At 31.0% G+C, this 16,341-nt stretch overlaps 1 protein-coding gene across 1 annotated transcript in view; it reads right to left on the reverse strand.

The window, feature by feature from the left end:
- spz4 (Spaetzle domain-containing protein 4) overlaps positions 1-14,388 on the reverse strand; it is a 43,561-nt gene extending 29,173 nt beyond the window's left edge. Inside the window, exon 1 of the mRNA XM_085952948.1 lies at positions 13,998-14,388. Coding sequence (XP_085809074.1) covers positions 13,998-14,069 — 72 coding nt within the window. The 5' untranslated portion in view covers positions 14,070-14,388. The remainder of the gene's footprint in view (positions 1-13,997) is intronic.
- Between the last annotated feature and the right edge of the window lie 1,953 nt (positions 14,389-16,341).

Here is a 16,341-nt window from a genome sequence, read left to right on the forward strand (position 1 = left end):
ATTGGTTTTAGAATTCACAATATTCCCTATAATCGGTTAAATTAAATATAACGGTTAAAGTTTATTATTTAAGTTAACCAGTATGGAATATTGATTCGGGAAAACAATATTTGGTGCAAACAAGTAATGTTTCTAAAGGCTGGACCTGTTCGTGAAGTTTTAGGTGCTCAGTGGGTACCTACCCATACAATACAGTGGGTATACAATATTGTTAATATCGAAATCGGACTGAAGGTACCTATCCGCAACTAAATATGAAAACGGTTATACATTAAAGTAAAATGAAAATGTTTTAGGATATAAATGTTTTTTGCCTAAATAAAGTTTTCACATATTTACAAAAAAACAATTAATTGTTTTTTATTAGTCCTACAATCTGATGTGAATCTTAGCTGCAAGAAGAGAAAGAGACTTTAAGGTATATACCTATTAGCCATTTTATAAACCTATTATATATCTAGCTACACTAACACATATTGATAGAATATAGATAATATGTACTTATAATATCCAGTGGCAAGAAGGGGTGGGGGTAGGCTGTTAAGATTCGACATAAGTAGCGCACACTAAACTTTATCAATCATACTTATTTCTATTTCTATTCTATTCAATTAAGAATAAAATTTGCAGGTGTGCACTGATTGCAGCAGTGATTAATTTTTAAAATTCAACTAAACCCTGCCTAAACCAAACCATAATAGGTGAGGATGCTATGGGCAATATGAAAAAAATAATGTACACTTCTCAGTCATACTTATTTGTTTTCGTTGAATTAAGAATACATATTACAGATGTTTTTGGTTAGTATTTTTTCAAATTCACTATGCCCTGTCTAACCAAACCATAATCAATAAAAAATATTTATCTATCTATAAATTATCTAAAATTATGTATGATTTAGGAATGGCATACTTTTAGATATTTTAAAGATAAATAAACGAATGTTTTTTTGCTGTTATCTAATATGGCTATAACAAATACTATATACGCATTGTGGTAGTTAAATGAAAATAAAAACGTTTGACTAACAAAGCTTAGTGTGCAATATTTATGTCGTATCTTAACAGGCTACCTCCACCCTTCGCCACCGATAACGTGTGAATTTGTCAGACTTGTGATTCGAACCTGAGACCCATGACTTCATAGGCGAATACGTTACCACTCGCCCGTCGCGGTCGCAGAGACAATTCATTGACTACATTAATTATCTCAACATATATATTCCTAATTATATTCATTTGGCACTATTTCAATTTATATTCATTAAGTTTTTGGCTACCATAGAGTTTCTACATATTATTATAACAACAGGTTTGTAAGTAGGTTTCATTTTAGCAACATTTATTAATCAGGCTAATCTACTTATCTATAAGCATATCAGACACAAAGCAAAAGCTAAGGTCAAATTTAATATAATGATAGATAAATATATAAATCGAAAATAGCTCAGAAAAATAAAATAGCAATTAGATAAAAATATTTAAATACTATAGGCGTCGGGCACAAGTAAGTATGTTCGATAAAATATAATGTTATATTATTGAGTCTAGTAAACTATTTGTTGAATTAAGACGGTACTTCAGTGAAACAGCAAATAATTAACTATAGGTGCGACGAAATTTCGGACTGGCTGGCAATCGGAGAGCGAAAGTCGAGTTGTGAACATGTCAATTTGTTTTGTGATGGCGACGGGGGAATTAATTCTTAAATAGTGTAAAGATTACTAAAAAACGTAACCATTTACTTGAAAAAGAGAACATGTCAATGAATATATTATTATTATTAGTAATAGAACAATAAACATAACATTAAATGGACGCATGTTGACTTTTTATGACAAATTATGTTTTGTTCTGCACGCGTCATTTGCACAATCTTCGCGTCGCGTAGTTACGATCGTTTTAGACCATGCCCCAGCTGAAGTATAGCCTTAATGAAAATTAGCAAGTGCAAGTACGTTAAAATTAAAATTTGGAGAGATTTTTACACCGGCAAGGCGGTAAAACCTTGATATTAACGATATCGACAAATATATCGAATCGAATGCATAGTTATTGGATAATTTTGTCGTAATTAGGCAAGTAGCTGAATCGGTAAAGCGCGTTGGTTGGAATTGGATGGATACTGGTTCGAGTCACGCCCATCACCTAGATGTTTTGAAGATTTTTTCTTCAAGGATCTTTTATGCTTCGATTATTTTTTGATAAAGATGTTGGTTGGTACTTTATATTGAAGCGACACTATCGTTCGCTTCATGAACAATCAACACTGCTGTCATAAGTTGTAATATTTGTATTCGTTGCTTAATTTTCCGCCCCTATGTAACGCATGAATTGCCTACCCCTACGGGACGTTAATATCTGATTCATGCTGGTGACTAGAGGTGGAAAAACTGGTCGATTTTGAAGTCTAGATATACTTACTACCAGTATAAAAAAGTACTTAGTATCAAAACTTGTTCCAGAATACTTACTAGTATTTGGAATACTATATAGAGCGGTTGGCGTGCGTATGCGACATAAGTCTCATACTAAACTGGAACTAAAACACTTAACTCCATATTAGTATTGGAAATATCAGCTTCAATAGAATCGCTAAAAATACACTGAGCTGGGGTCTTAGAAATGTCCCATTTATTATAAAATTTTATATACATTTTAAATTTATGAGCTATTTTTATGTTATGTTATAATATTTTTGTTAACATAAAATGAATAACAATGATTTTTTTATTGTAAACTGCGTCACCTCAGTCACCTCACCACATTTCCGAGGGAATAATATGCTGCTACAGAAAATTTATGACCTATTTGTTCATACATAAGATGATGTCATTCGCATGCATAGACTAATAAATTAAAATATAATTGTATTCAAGTACTACCTAGCTCGCGCGCATTTAATGTCAATAGTATTGAAAGTCTACCAACTAGCCAGCGACTCGCGATGATATTATCATCACAAGTTTTTTGGAACAAGTTTATAGGGCCAGACGTACTGAGGATGGGTAGTTTCATCCGATACTTGAGTACACAAACTGGTGTCAGTATTTCCAACTCACCTCTACTGGTGACAGACTTATTTAATTAATATAATTCAATAAAGAATTTTATGAACTATAAAGAATTGTTTTAAGAACGGAACAATTTATTACTGAATGTGTTCCTAAAGGTGTCAATTCCTACTTAAAAAAAATGAAAGCGCTTCAAAAGTTTGTATACAGCTAAAATGAATAATGGTAGGAGGTTTTGATATATTGGAAGCAAACTACCAGCGATAAATTTCAAAAGCTATAAATTAAGTTACGCCGCACTCTACCACGCAATTCGAATCGATACTTAAATACAATGGTAACCCAATAATAGAATCTCGAATCTAGGTTTTGATTTTACTCCACTGAAATTACAATATCGTTTATAGCAGAGTGGCTACCTCGTCGCAAAGCATTGGGGCCCAGGTGGGCAAGAGGGCCTAAACTTCGGATTAATATTAGTTTTTGTTGAATTAAAGAATTATCATATAATATAACATCGATCAATTATTATAAGTATATTGTATATACATATTATATTCGAAACCCTTTTTATAAATTCGTGATGCATAACTTGAAATTAATATTAAGGTACCTCATACAGAATTCCCGTTGTCCGCTTACGTTAGATATATTTTATATTACCTATATAATTTTAAGGTTCTTGTCGGTTTAAGGGAAGCCAACGGCAAACAAATTTTAACAATAGCCGATATACTGGAATATTTGTTAAGTTCGGTTAAGTTAGGTTAGGTTTTAATTCTTGAATTCATGAATTTTGCCAAAATCGGCTATGAAAATTGGGGAGCTTCCCACCTAGCGTTCTGTAAACCGATGCGTACCAATTTTAATTAACCAATTTCCGTAATTATTAAGTTTTCAAACATTTTTTCATATATTTTTAGCAGATTTTGGACTTTATAGATAATTGACACTGTGTAAACTTACATAGCTGCGTATTTTTTGTTTAAAATCGACGTTCTATTTTATGCCGATAAGTTATTTATAATGGATCTTCCCAGATACGTACTCAATAAGGTAGATAATGTATTAATATATGAATATTTATAAACACGGAGGGTATTCATGATTTTGACTGACCTTTGTTAACAACTTAGTCACTCTGTAGCTGTAAATAAACAATACAAATCTATCCACAGGCACGGTCTGGTTTAATATTTATTTTAGTAGAACTAGAGAAGCTCGATTTATATATTTTCTTACCACTTACTTTAAAGACATTCTTCATTTGCTTTGATTTTGTATAGTCATACAATATAAATTCTCACGTAACCTTATGTGAAGGGTCATTGAGGAATCTTTTAGTTCATTCACTAAACCAAAGAAGAGCGTAGGTTGACTCCCATCGTTGTTTATTTGAAACGTGAGACTGTCTCATGTATGTATCTATTTTATCTTGTCTTTTGAGCACAAACTTAATCAAATACACAAATAGTGGTGTCTTTTAAGCGAACCTCATGATAAATACTTCTGGGGCGATGTAGATGAGTAGATACGTTTTTGTTTCTCTCCATCTCAGAATTCTATTTTGAGGTATGATGATGTGGTGATAGATGAATAGTCGTTGTTGTTTGGTTGTTGAGATGAGAGTTTATTGGTTGATACAAGAATACACTGAATACAATAATACAGATGATGACCTGAGATTATAATCACGAGGTAATGATATATTGATGAGATCGATATAATCAAGAGATTAATTATAAGAATGGACTAAGAGACTTGATTCAAGTGGAGCACGTCTCGTGACGGACTCGATGAGTGGAATGTGGATTCATAGATTGTTCTCCTTATTTATATTGAATGCAGTACCTATATTACCATAGATATTGTCGTAATTTTCAATCAAAACAAACACTACTCGTCTAGTTATAATTGAGGAAATGCTGACAATTATCATTGCTATCATTGTTTTAATAACAAAACCTACATATTATTAAAGTGTGTCACTAATTTAATACAGAGTAGCGTGATCGCTACAAATATAATTGAAATGATTTGTGAAGATATTCATGCACTAGCAGCTGGCAACAAAGATTAAGTTTTTGATAATAATATTATAGTATAATCAGGGCTCGAAATGGACCGGAGCGCACCGGAGCGCCGTTCCGGCTCATGAAATCGGTAAAGTTATCGCTCCGTCTCGTGGAAAAAATAATTTGTCCGTCTGAGCTTGATATGCCATGTAACAAAAAATCTAACATACTTATTTTTATAAAATACATATAAAATTTAATAACTATGTTAATATCTTCAGAAAAATTTCGAGCGCTCCGGTTCGTAAACTTTTCGATTTCGAGCGGTGAGTATAATCCTCTGCATTCAATCAAATTTAATCAAGTACAAAGGTTAAGGAAATAATTTGTAGAATTTAACACTATTATGTAGTAATTTTTGGAACCAGATTCGTCAGGGTTGTTATGTCTGACGTTTATGTATGTTTACTGTTTCATATCGTAACTATTTACACCTATAAATAATCTTTTTATCGTTGTTATTTACTTTTAATGAATGTATTATGTGTTATTTTGACCAGAGCCACTGATAGATAATAGGTCACGCAGTAGATAAGGAAGAGTAAAATCTACAATGGTATTCAACCTCCCACGAGGATTGGAAATATGTGAAAGAGACAAAGTACGTTGATTAAAAAATAAGAATACGCATTTCATACCCAGTAGCAGAATACGTATTTTTAACTTAAATTCCGTGAGTTTTTGGCATTAATATATTTATGAATGGTCATAATTAATAATAACTAATGGTGATTACCGACGAAAAAAAGCGAACCGGTGCATCCGGTACATCACTGCACCCATTTATGACATTGGTTCTCAAAGTGTCAACGAAGATTACCGCAAAAGGAGTCCACATTAAAAAAGGTCGGCACTTTTACGAGTCAGCAGCACAATGCAAGTGACCTAAAAAAAACACTTGCAAAATTATCCGACAGCGCAATCGAGTATATACGGTAGATTCTGTTTCAACTAAGAATTCCGAACACTCATAAACTCGCTTCAACTTTTAAGCAATGCAAATCAATTAATACAAAATTAAAACCACCCTAATCATCGAAAAAACACTAATTTACTATAAAGATTGTCTCAAAGAAATTTTTTTTTTCTGTATAATTAATTAAGATGGAATTGAAGTAGCAACCACATGAATTGATATGTGAAACGAAACCTTCACTACAAGCAAGATTTCTCGCGGTTGCTCGATTTGATAGCACAGGTGGGCCTTTTCTCTACGACCACTCAGTCCAGTTCTCTGGCGAGACAAACGGGCGGCTAAGAACCAAACCCGCAGGCGTTAAATTGAAATAAAGCACGAATCATTTTAATTTCTTTCGTGTGCTTAGAATAAACTGACCAATTTTTGGAAATTTCGTTTGATTTTAGTGATATTTTTATAATTTATTACGAGTGATAATAAACTTTAAAAATAAAATTTATATGTATGTAGAATATATTATTATAGAAACTATTACCAACAACCCGTAGATAAAGCATGTCTAATGATGAAGTCATTTGTATATTTATTAATCGAATATATCTATAAGTATATATTAGCTATTTACAGGTACCTAGGTATATATGAACATTTATATTAAATACCTATAGCTATATATTTTCGGAAGTGGATGAAGGTGAAATGGATAAATTCGTGGTTGCTTGGCGTTGTTTGGAGTAGAGCGTTCATTGGTTGATATGAGAATACAATAAACACAAATGTAAAGATGATAGCGTGAGATTATAATCGCGGGCAATGATGTACTGGGGAGATCGATGTGATCAAGAGATTGATTATATTAATAAACGGAGAGACTTGATTCGAGTGGAATAATACATCGAACAAAGGACTCGTCACGATAGTAGTGCGTCTCGTGATGGACTCGATGAGTTGAGTAAGGATTCATGCATTGTTCTTCCAATTTATACAAATGCAGTACATATATTACTAGAGATATTGTCGTAAATAACAAATCAAAACAGACCCTACTGATCTAGTTATGATTGAGAAAATGCAATTATTGTTACTCTATTGTTTTGTTTTGACAACAAAACATAAGTAAATATTATAGTATGTTACTCATTTAATGCTGAGTGGTATGATTGTTACATATTAAAGGAAGAAAAATCCTGCATAAGTATCTAATTACATTGGCGTTAGTTCTCAAATAATTATGTTACTTATGATATTGGTTCTAGGATGATTTCGACCCGCCAACTTTGTGACACCACCTGGACGCTAGAACAACTAGACATTTGCTATTTTATTGCCGGTAAAGATGAATTAAATGAGTGAGGAATTGAAATCGCAGACAGTAATATAGATTACTACCTACCTATCACTATATAAAGTATAAAAAGCATTTAGTTATCTCGGCGCTAAAACTAGTTGTTCTAATATCCAGATGATGTTGTCAAATTGACGGTGCTAAGATGACTAGATAAAATTGTTCAATTGTGATGAGTTTTAGATTATGTTAGCAATTGAAAATTACTACTTTTTATTAAATATCAATGTATTTTAAGAATTAATAAATATCGTGTACAGTAAGTAATGCCTCAATGATTTCTTAAAAGAGTTAACAGTTGTAATTCGTATTATGAAAAATGATACAAGAAGGTCAGTTATTCATTGTTAATTAGTGCACATTTGTAAATTTGCATATGAAATAATTCAGATAACGTTACTTATTTTTTTATCACACTTTAAATCAAATTGACTAGCTTATTTTTATTTTATATTCACTCAGATGCAGATTTATATTCACTCAAAAACGATACGCCAAAAGATAGTAATTATTTAAAACATAATCTTCATCAAGTATTGATTGTTTAAATTTAAAGAATAACTGTGATTATTACCTTTTCAATCCTTGCATTTAATTATTTTAGTTGGTTTCGACTATGTCCGATCCTAATAAGATCATATGGGCCTTCACACAGTGGAAGCTTGTATTAACATATTTTGTTTTTACGAGAAATTGATTTCAGCCACTTGCTCTACCCTTTAAGAGCGGAATGCAGAATCCAATATTTCGATCTTAAGGATAAGTTGCCGAAAAGGATGACTTAACTATAGACTATACTGACTATAGAGCTAAGGAATCCTTAACCATATATTACTTTTGTTATGAACACGTTCTGTATTACCATTTACCACTGACAGCTGCTGTCAAAATAAATTCGCGTGTCTATAAAACAGTCCATACACTCAAATTCATTTAACAATTTATCTCAATATGGATATAGATAGTGTTAATTCGTTTGGCATGTACTTGCAGAATATTATTTTACTTTTTATACGCCAGCCCGCAGAAATACAAGATGCCAGACAGAATGACACTTGACGCTAGTGTTACCATGTTAAAAAAAATATCTTGCGGTGCCTGTGGAATCACGTATAATGACTGATAACGGAAACATAAGAGTGTTATAATTAAATATTAATTATGTATTTATAGTTATATCATTTATAAAGTGCAGTTGTCATATTTTTGTCATCGTTTAACAATTACAAAATAATTTACCTAAACTATATGAAAGAGAACTTTTAAATATGGTATTATTTTCAATAGAAAAAACGAACGAAGCTTTAAGATGAGGTGAACGATAGACAACATGATGTTAACTAAGGACAATGTTTCTGCATAGTGTTTTCTGCCAAGGAAATTTTAGTTATGACAAATGTTTCTGTATTCCGCTCTAGGTCCATATTCTGACTCATACACAAATTGAAAAACAATATTTGTATATTTTAGTAAGCTTTGTTAAATTATATTTCAATATATAGTTACACGTCAACGTCCATGATGGCCGAGCGGCTTACGCGTCGGCTTATAATGATGTAGATTCCAGGATCGAATCCTGGGTCTAGCAAATAGACATTGTTTTTCAATTTATGTTTGGGGTCAGAGTATGAACCCAATAAGTTGAGCAAGTGGCTAAAACCCATTTCTCGTAGAAACAAAAATCTGTTAATACAATCCTTCACTCTGTGTAGGCCCATGTGATCTTATTAGGATCAGACATGATCAAAAGATGACATTAATACATACGTACATATACAAAGGAATACAGGGGTAAGAGATGGAGTCTAAATATATGAAAATGAAAAGATGGCACAGCAATATATAATTCGAATTATAGCACATTTATAGATTATTGAGTTTAGTTTTAAATTTGGCCAGTTTACTACTTGTATCTATCTATAAGGCTAATTGTCAAATTAGCTGCGAGTCATTTTTAATTACAGATTGATTTGTGGCAAACAATACATTTTTTTGCTTTTACATTTATTTGTCAAGGCTGCATGTTTTTTTAATCATTCATTAATCTTATAGAAATGTAAGTACAGCTAAGGAAAATGAAACTTTGTAGGTTAATAACATTAATAATAATATTAAAAATATGTCCATTTTGGCACACGGTCAACCGTACCGACGTAGTATAAAGGTTGAAAAACACTGAATTCTAGTCTTAGTCCAATTTCATTCGTTGTATCTACTTATATTTTCCCATCACTATACACGAACGTGCTATAATGAAAAATTGAGATAGGTAATTGAATATTACCGTATGTTGTATATAGAATAAAAAAATCTCAATGTTACCAACATAAGTAGCAAGTAATCTAAGAGCCAAAAAAATCAGCGCAAACCAAAACACTTTTATACGCTTGGAGGCATACGTATGTGGAGTACTTACGTGGACAAATATTGTCATAGAGCGCGATGCAGAACCATACTTAAGAGCGTCCCTAAGATACGCGCCTATTTTTAAGAGGCCAATATCGGCAATATAGATTGCGTCGCCTACAGTATCCATATATAATAATAAGTCGTATATCAGGTAGTAATTCTACGGAAAAGGCAGTGGGTTACAATAAAACCATTTAAAATATGGTTAAGATGCCTAACTAAGTCGAGCTAAATTAACAACCCTGGATGGTGTTTATTGCCAAGTTAATCCAGATGGTTCTGTATCGCGGTATATAAAATAGTAGCACAATAAGGCATGGTACTGAATGATTATTTAACGTTTACATTGTTTTGTAAAGTATCATTTAAAAAGAATTTGCTAAACATATTCGTAATAGTATTTGCCATGATTTATTTATTATTCAATGCGTACGTAATGAAAAAATAATAATGTAATTTTTAAATGGTATGAAATTATTGGTATGTAATCGAAATTAATATTTGTATGAAACAAAATTTTGCCACACTTTCTTTACAAAAATAAAATAAAATAAATTAATCATAATCGGCTATCCCAATTTTTTTAGGTAATGCCGTAACGTCAAAAATTACTATGTTTATAATAATAACACAATCAGACTATGTAGTGTTTAATGTTATTTATTTCGTTTCTTATAATCGCTTCCCCCCGTCCAACTGGCAGTATTTGATAACGTATGGTACTAAGAAAGCTGATAATGCAAAAGACCACTGCGTTCAATAAACAATGATAAAAATTTTCTCCATAATGTAAATAATATTACTGGTTATAGTTACCTAATCTGTTTGTCTAACCATTCAAATATTTTATTAAACTGAATTTTAATGGTTGGGTTAATCATTGGTTTATGTGGATACATTAAAAATTTAGGTTCCTACTTTAATCTTATACTAATTATATTATGATTGTAATCGTACCTACTTATTCTTTCTACTCGTACAAGCAAAGCTTTATATTTGCATATAAACTGGAGTTTTTCAAATAAAATAAAAAAGCACATTGCAGTGCTTTTATGTGTATTGATATTTGTAATTTAAAAATATAATTACAAGATAAAAAGAACTTTTATATACCACGTTTTTAAATTTTCTGTTGAATCATATAAACTTGACAATTCCATGTATTAATAATTTAGGAAAAATAAGGCAATTGTGAACTGGCCGTGCTATTTTGTAACAAACAAACAAACATAGAATACTGAAATGTGTTTTTGATTTCCATAGGAACGCACGTATATATTAATAATTTAGTTGCTAGCAACCAATAATAGTGGATTGGATTACGGATTTCTTCCGAAATAACTTTTCATAAAAACACAATTAACTGAAAATGAATTCAATTCTACTCAAAGATGGCTAAAAGTATTAAAAGAATGCATTGGCATCGTGTTCTGATATATTCTAAAAGTTTCAAATGACTAGCTAGTCGGGAAGTTAGTTAAAAATCGATTGCAAGATTTGTACTGGATAAACAACCACCGGACAAACAAGAATACGAGCTAAGAAAAACGTGGTAATAATAGGTACCGGTGTATACATAACTAATTAGTGGTAATTTACATGATTTAATTAAATTTGAATAAAAGTTACAAGCAAAGTTTATATTGATTTTGTTTTTTGAATAATAGTTTCGAATGAATCGAAGAAGAAACAAATGAATTTTTACCGAAAAGGGCTTAGCATTCCAATTTAAAATATGCAAGATGAGTCAAAAAATACTCACATGTATATATTATTATGTTACAATAATTTATGCTATCGAGTATCATGAGTTCGCAACAAAATGTGAATGTGTAGGTAAAAGTGGGTTGCAGTAAAAATACAATGCAAATGAAGACTAAATAATTATTCCCAACGGTCTTTCTGCCTGCAACTTCATTTCAATCTTGTTCAAGATCTTTATTTAAAAAAAATAACCGTTTTTGATATACTATCTTCGTCTGTATCATACCTATTATTATCTTGTGAACATATATACGATTTTGATAACGAACTTAGGAGTCTTGTGAAAATTTAAACTGTATGTATTATTGTAAATTGAAAAATATAGAGCAAGTGTGTACCGATGAGAAAGAAAAAACTTACTTACGTAGGTGTGTGATTTTAATTACGATAACTATTTTCATTATTTTACTAAATATTTACAATTAAAAGTACACATTGTACTTTTAGTTCTTAAACCCCCTGTATTGTACAGCAAAAAATTTGAAAGCATATAATATGTATCTATAAATTAGAATTAGTAATGTTGTTATTAATTATTGTCTTGATTTAAATTACTAAAATGGTAGCAATTTATGGACAGAATTTGAATAAACTCAGATGGCGTATTTGTTAGGAAATATAATATGCATTGAAGATTTTCCGGTCGGTAGCTAAGTGGTTAGACCTTCACCCGACAAGTGAAAGACGTATGCCGAATCCTGCTCCGTCCGAGATTTTTTGTAGGATTTTTATAATGAGTATGTTCCTGAGGCTTTTCTGAGTTTTGTAAGTACTTAATAATTTCACACGTTTATTATTAAAAAAATCTAAATAATCATAATATTTATTGAATGAGTTAAATCATTATAATATCCATTATGTTTAAATTTGGAGTAAGTACATGCCTTCCTAATTTAATTCATAACATAGTATTAGTAATCATTATTTTAATATTATATTTATTTAGTTAAATTGGATATAAGCGATTGCAATGAACCATTTAATTATTAGCTCTTAATAATAAAACGAGTGGGATAATCAACATCTGATATGGAATTTATTGAATTAAGTATATATAGAAAAAACAATGTATAAAATAAAATTAGTGATAAAAGTGTCTGACTTTATAGATTTTTTAAGAATGGTTAATTATCGACCTTATAGAAATCAGCTGTTTAAATCTGCTACAGGGATATTTAAACATATTACTTATATGTGATGAGAATAATACTAGAATGATTATTATAATAAATTAAATATTATAGTAAATAATTGAAATAATCTGATTACTATTAAATTGTAAACAAGCTTTGTTTCTACATAATATAACATTTATTATTGTGTTGAATGTATTCCGATACAAAAAAAATCAAGAAATCTTGAAACAATATGGTAAATTATTATTAATACATATTACTCACACCCATCTATTTAATTTAATATATATTATTATATATATAATTCGAAAACACCTCAGAAATATACCTATATAATATTTAAATAAAATACTGAAAAAATGCTACAAGACGATGTCTACTTTACCAATTTAGTCACCTGCATCGTGCTTAATTACGACGAAATTAAATAATAGTAATGAACTAATGAAATTTTGAATTTCAATTATGTATGTTGAATAAAGAATTTTAAAAACATTCTAACATTCTTAAACCATATGAATTATTCGTTGAATAGAAAATATAGTAATAGGTATTGGTTGGGCAATGTAAAAATTAGTTAACTTTTAAGTACCTACCTATATAATGTAAAGACAAACATTTATAATTTCAACTAAGTATCTATACTCATTTTATTGTCCCCTTCCAAATAAGACTTTAGTCCTATAGGGAGCAGTACCAGAAAGTTAATATCTGATTAAGTGTCATATTATTATATACTTGTTGGTGATACAATATTAAATTGTACCTTTGTACCTATGCATTTGATAAAATGGTTACTGATATATATATTTAGTCTTAAATTAATTGCTTTATTTTAATTTTAACTACGAGTATATTACGTGTTGTATAAATTTTGTAGTATAAAAGTTTACATATTTAAAATCTAAATGAGAACTCTGCCATTCTGGGCAGTGTTGACCTGTGTGTCCCCCCCATTCTCCCAAAGTGCAGAGCCAACCTGCCACTACTAATGCCAATTGGGAGGGCGATGACTATGTTCAACCAAATTGTTTCGGGTGTTGATATATTCCACTTGCGTGAGCGTAAGTTTAGGTAGACGCTATTTTATAAATTCTTAAAATAGGGTCTCCTAAGCAAACTTGGTGTACTTTGAACTAATATATTATGTATAATTGTATTTTCACTGCGTTTGTATGTTTATTTTATGTTGTTTTTTTATATTTTCATTTTTATCCCTTTTATTTTTTCTTTCTTCTTTATAGTAATGTTTCATGTCATGTTGTTAACGTCTTAAACTTATAATTTGTAATGTCTACAATATTTAAAAAAAAAATGGAAATATCTAATAACTTACCCCAATGGTTAAATGGAATGTGGGTGAAAGAAGACATATTGAGGTAACATTTCTTTCGCGCTTTTTATCCATTGTGTCAGTAACACAAACACTCAATTAGAGTCACTGCCATTAACTTTAATTTACTTGTACTGTCATTCGCATTCAAATTATTTCAAAATTCGAACGGAATGTCACTTGTCAATATAAATTCGATAATTCACTGCCGGAGCATGCGCAATGCAAACGATTAATCCACTTTCAACACAAACGACTTTGAGGCAAATTTTCGCGAAGCACTTTTCATTTACGATTTTGAAAGTCGATTGTGACATTTAGTTGTCAAATTCGGACTCGCGCGCTCGCGGAAGATAGTCGCGTGTTAACCCGGCGGTATCTGCTGAGCGTGTGAGCCAGCGAGCATGTGACAAGCGACAGGGCGGTCGACTAGTAGGAGTATCAGAGGTCCTCAACTGTGGGTCGTAGAAAAAAAATATAGCACCATTCCTACTGGCATGTTTCGTAAAGCATCTTATTTACGAAACATAAAAATACGATGTCAATGACGTCAATAGGATTAATATTGTATTTGAATAAGAAACAATTAGCTGGAAACCTTTAATTATGTATAGATTTAAAAGATAAGTATAATTTAAATATTTAATTACGTCTGAATAGTATATTGTATAATGACCGCCATTTGTAATACAATCACAAAACAACATTACTATAATGTGTTATAGACATGGCCCCCATTTCCTGATGAGCACCCCTAGTCCAGGATCTTTGAAGGGCCTATCTATCGCTAGGGTTAAAATCAGTGTGACGCTCTACAGAAATGTTTTTCAAATGGTGTTCCAGGTAAAATTAAGGGTATTCAGTGTATTTTTAGCGTTTTTTTGTATTTTTCAATAAATCCATTTGAGTTATGAAGTTTTTGAATAATCAAACAATAATCAAAAATTGCATTATACAATCACATATTTTAAAATCTTAATATCCTAAAACTAAAATAGCGTCGCAAGCGACTTTTTACCATTAGAGAAAATATGTGATGTGTGTTTATCTCACTTATAAGGTAGACCCGCCACCCTGTCAGCCCCCCTTGTGGGGGTCATGATTGTAGAGTTAAGTTAAAATATTTTAATTCCTATTATGTAGTTATATTTACGTTATGTTTATGAATAGTTTTGATACAATATTCATTTATTCATCCGTAACTATATGTATTTTGGTCTGGACAAGGCATACAAATTAATTAAAGCAACAACGAAATATTATGACACCATCAATAGTGATATATTGTATATATAATATATCAACACTTTAATTTGCAAAGGGCCTCTAAACCTAAACCTACAACCGCCACTGGTTTTCAAACATGCAGTATCAATCCGAGAAATTTGTATCAGCTACCTTTCAACTTGCATATTATTTTACTCCTTTAGCCAAAATTGCAAGGTATACGAATAGAAAATATTTTAGAATCGTCGGTAAATGTATAATGATCAGTGAGGATCGGCGTGAATTGTGGCTTTGCAGAGACTGGATGAGGTTGTTGTTAGAGCGAGAGAGAACGAGGAGTGCAAGTTGCAAGCAGCATCTTCACGAGAACACCAGCCCTTTCTTCTTCTTTCTTTCTTTCGCCACGATCTCGCACAGCTGACTTGCGCAATAAAAGGATACGACTCGCGAACTTTTCTTTTGCGTGAATAATTAAAACTAATTTTATCTTTATCGAATATATTTTGAATGGGCACCGAGTAATCTCGCATCTATCGCAGTATCTCGCCAATAACTACCCTATTTTTATATGCATTAAAGGAAATTCAACCCTTAATGTTAAAAAAACGTCAATAGTCATCTTACCAGAATTTTAAAATGCTTTGATGGCTTGATTGTTTTTTTTTTAGTATTTTCAAGGTTTTTATACGACTGCCTAGCACTCATGGAAAATTTTACGAACCGGAGCACTCAATAATTTCCCGAAAATATTCACAGTTATCTAATTTTAAGTATATTATAAAAATAAATGGGGATAATTAATTATTAATTAATTGAATAAGATATTATATACTCTACGAGAATCTAAATTAAAATTTTCATAATCTTGTATAAAAAATGTTGCAACATACTAACTATTGCTATAACCGGAAAATTGTAGGTACACAGTTCACCGTGAGATGTTGTATTGGAAACCGATGGGCGTATAGCATTGCGATGAAATTCATATATAAATAAAACGTAGCGTCGTAGCTACTTATCAATATCTGAGAATAATGACAGTGTTATTATCAGATATTTTATACCGATAAAAATCAAATTAATTTTCTTATTGAATCTAATCATTACTATCTGAAATGCT

The sequence above is a fragment of the Rhyacophila brunnea genome, unplaced genomic scaffold (assembly GCF_057557595.1).
Source record: "Rhyacophila brunnea isolate RB1 unplaced genomic scaffold, BYU_Rbru_1.0 scaffold_3, whole genome shotgun sequence".
NCBI classification, from domain to species: Eukaryota; Metazoa; Arthropoda; class Insecta; order Trichoptera; family Rhyacophilidae; genus Rhyacophila; species Rhyacophila brunnea.